Here is a 1698-nt window from a genome sequence, read left to right on the forward strand (position 1 = left end):
TTTTTTTAGCTCATTAAAGAGTTGGTGCTTAAACCCTTTTAATTCCAATCACACTCTTTTCCTAAACCTAATAAGTAATTGTTCCAAATCAGCAAGTGAAAGTAAAAAGCCAGTAAAAAGAAACAGAATCAGGGAGTAACAGATGTGAAACAACTGCAAAACTGAAGTCGCCATACCTCAACGTTACACAGTTAAATCCCTTAAACCTTCAACTCCAGACATGTTTTTAAAACAAGATCATTTCTTAGGCGCCAGTATAGCCACATTTGGTGGTTGATGGTTTCGTTGCAATAATAAGTCCAATATTTCTAAGAGAATCTGTGTAGACTGCTATTTTTTAAGGAAAAAACGCCATCAGCTCACCATCTGCTACATAAGCATGATATAACCTCTTTTTTGGCCACAGACACAATTTCACTGGTTCAGCTGTGTTTCTGGGTAAAATAAATGAAACTCACTGGCCACGTTATGTATCAGCTGCTTGTTAATACAAATATCTAATCAGTGACACACATACCACAAGAATATTTCATGATTATTGGCTCCAGATGGGCTGGTTTGAACTTTTGAGAAACCGCTGGTCATTTGGGATTTTCCCGCACGACAATCTCAAAGATGAGGTGTGAGCAGCAGATCTCTGGGTGAAAAGGTGAGCTGAGTAATTCAAATAACCACTCGCTAAAACCCAGGTATGCAGCAGAGCATATCTGACACACAACCTTGAAACAGCAGCAGAAGGCCACACTGGATGCCACTGCTGTCAGCTACAAACAGGAAATGGACACTTTGTACCAACTAAGCCTAATTTCAACACCACCATCTATCGGAGGATGATTGCTGACCATGTCCACTTCTTTAGGACCACACTATACCCATCTTCTGACTGCTGCTTCCAGCACAATAATGCACAAGGTCACAAAGCTCAAATCATCTTGAACATGACAATGACTTCACTGCACTCAAATGGCTATCCATCAATCTCTATGCCAGCTACCACAGGACGAGAGGCGGTGTACACCCTGCACAGGTCGCCAGCCTGTGGCAGGCCAGCATCTCAGGCCTTTCTCATTAAATAGGGTTGTTATTGAAACTTAGATGAAACAAAACAAAACAAACCCATCTAATATCTCTCAGGACTGTCATTCACTCTAAATTTAAAATAGTTTCAATTGTTAAAAAACTAATAAAAAAGACTGTGAAGTGCAGAAAAGCAGACAGGAGAATTTCAGATAGTATCACTGCACCTGTCACAGAAATAGATGTCTTTACATAACGTATAAAGCTGGAACATATGCGTTGTAAACCAAAAAAGGTTCAGGCTGTACGAAGCAGAATCTGCTATCACAATGGAGGCAGGATGTGAAACCAGAATCCTGAGCTGAAAATAATCCATTAGTGAAGGCTGTTCTTTCAATTCCTCTGTGAAAAAAACAGCAGCTTTCTGCACACCCCCAGACTCCCAACCCCATGCACCTGGGCATTTATACACACATGCACACTCTGTACAGACACTTACACACACCTTCAGGAACGCTTTGCTTGAATCTGACATCCGTGCATTGATATCCGCCCACCATCCCCTTCTGTCCTTTCTATCCGCATGTGATGGAGACTGTAGTGTGCGCAGTTCTGTTTGCTAGTGTATGGTTATCTAATGTCTCTCTTCATGTTTGTGTGCATTGTGTATTTCTAAGACAG

At 41.2% G+C, this 1698-nt stretch overlaps 1 protein-coding gene across 1 annotated transcript in view; it reads right to left on the minus strand.

The window, feature by feature from the left end:
* Positions 1–1698, minus strand: part of LOC102214449 (voltage-dependent calcium channel gamma-4 subunit-like) — a 19286-nt gene that overhangs the window by 4154 nt on the left and 13434 nt on the right. The window contains exon 5 of the mRNA XM_005745219.2: positions 1523–1592. Within this exon, the coding sequence (XP_005745276.1) occupies positions 1523–1592 (70 nt within the window). The remainder of the gene's footprint in view (positions 1–1522; positions 1593–1698) is intronic.

Source organism: Pundamilia nyererei, unplaced genomic scaffold, assembly GCF_000239375.1.
Source record: "Pundamilia nyererei isolate P.nyererei 1_Seehausen unplaced genomic scaffold, PunNye1.0 scaffold00155, whole genome shotgun sequence".
NCBI classification, from domain to species: Eukaryota; Metazoa; Chordata; class Actinopteri; order Cichliformes; family Cichlidae; genus Pundamilia; species Pundamilia nyererei.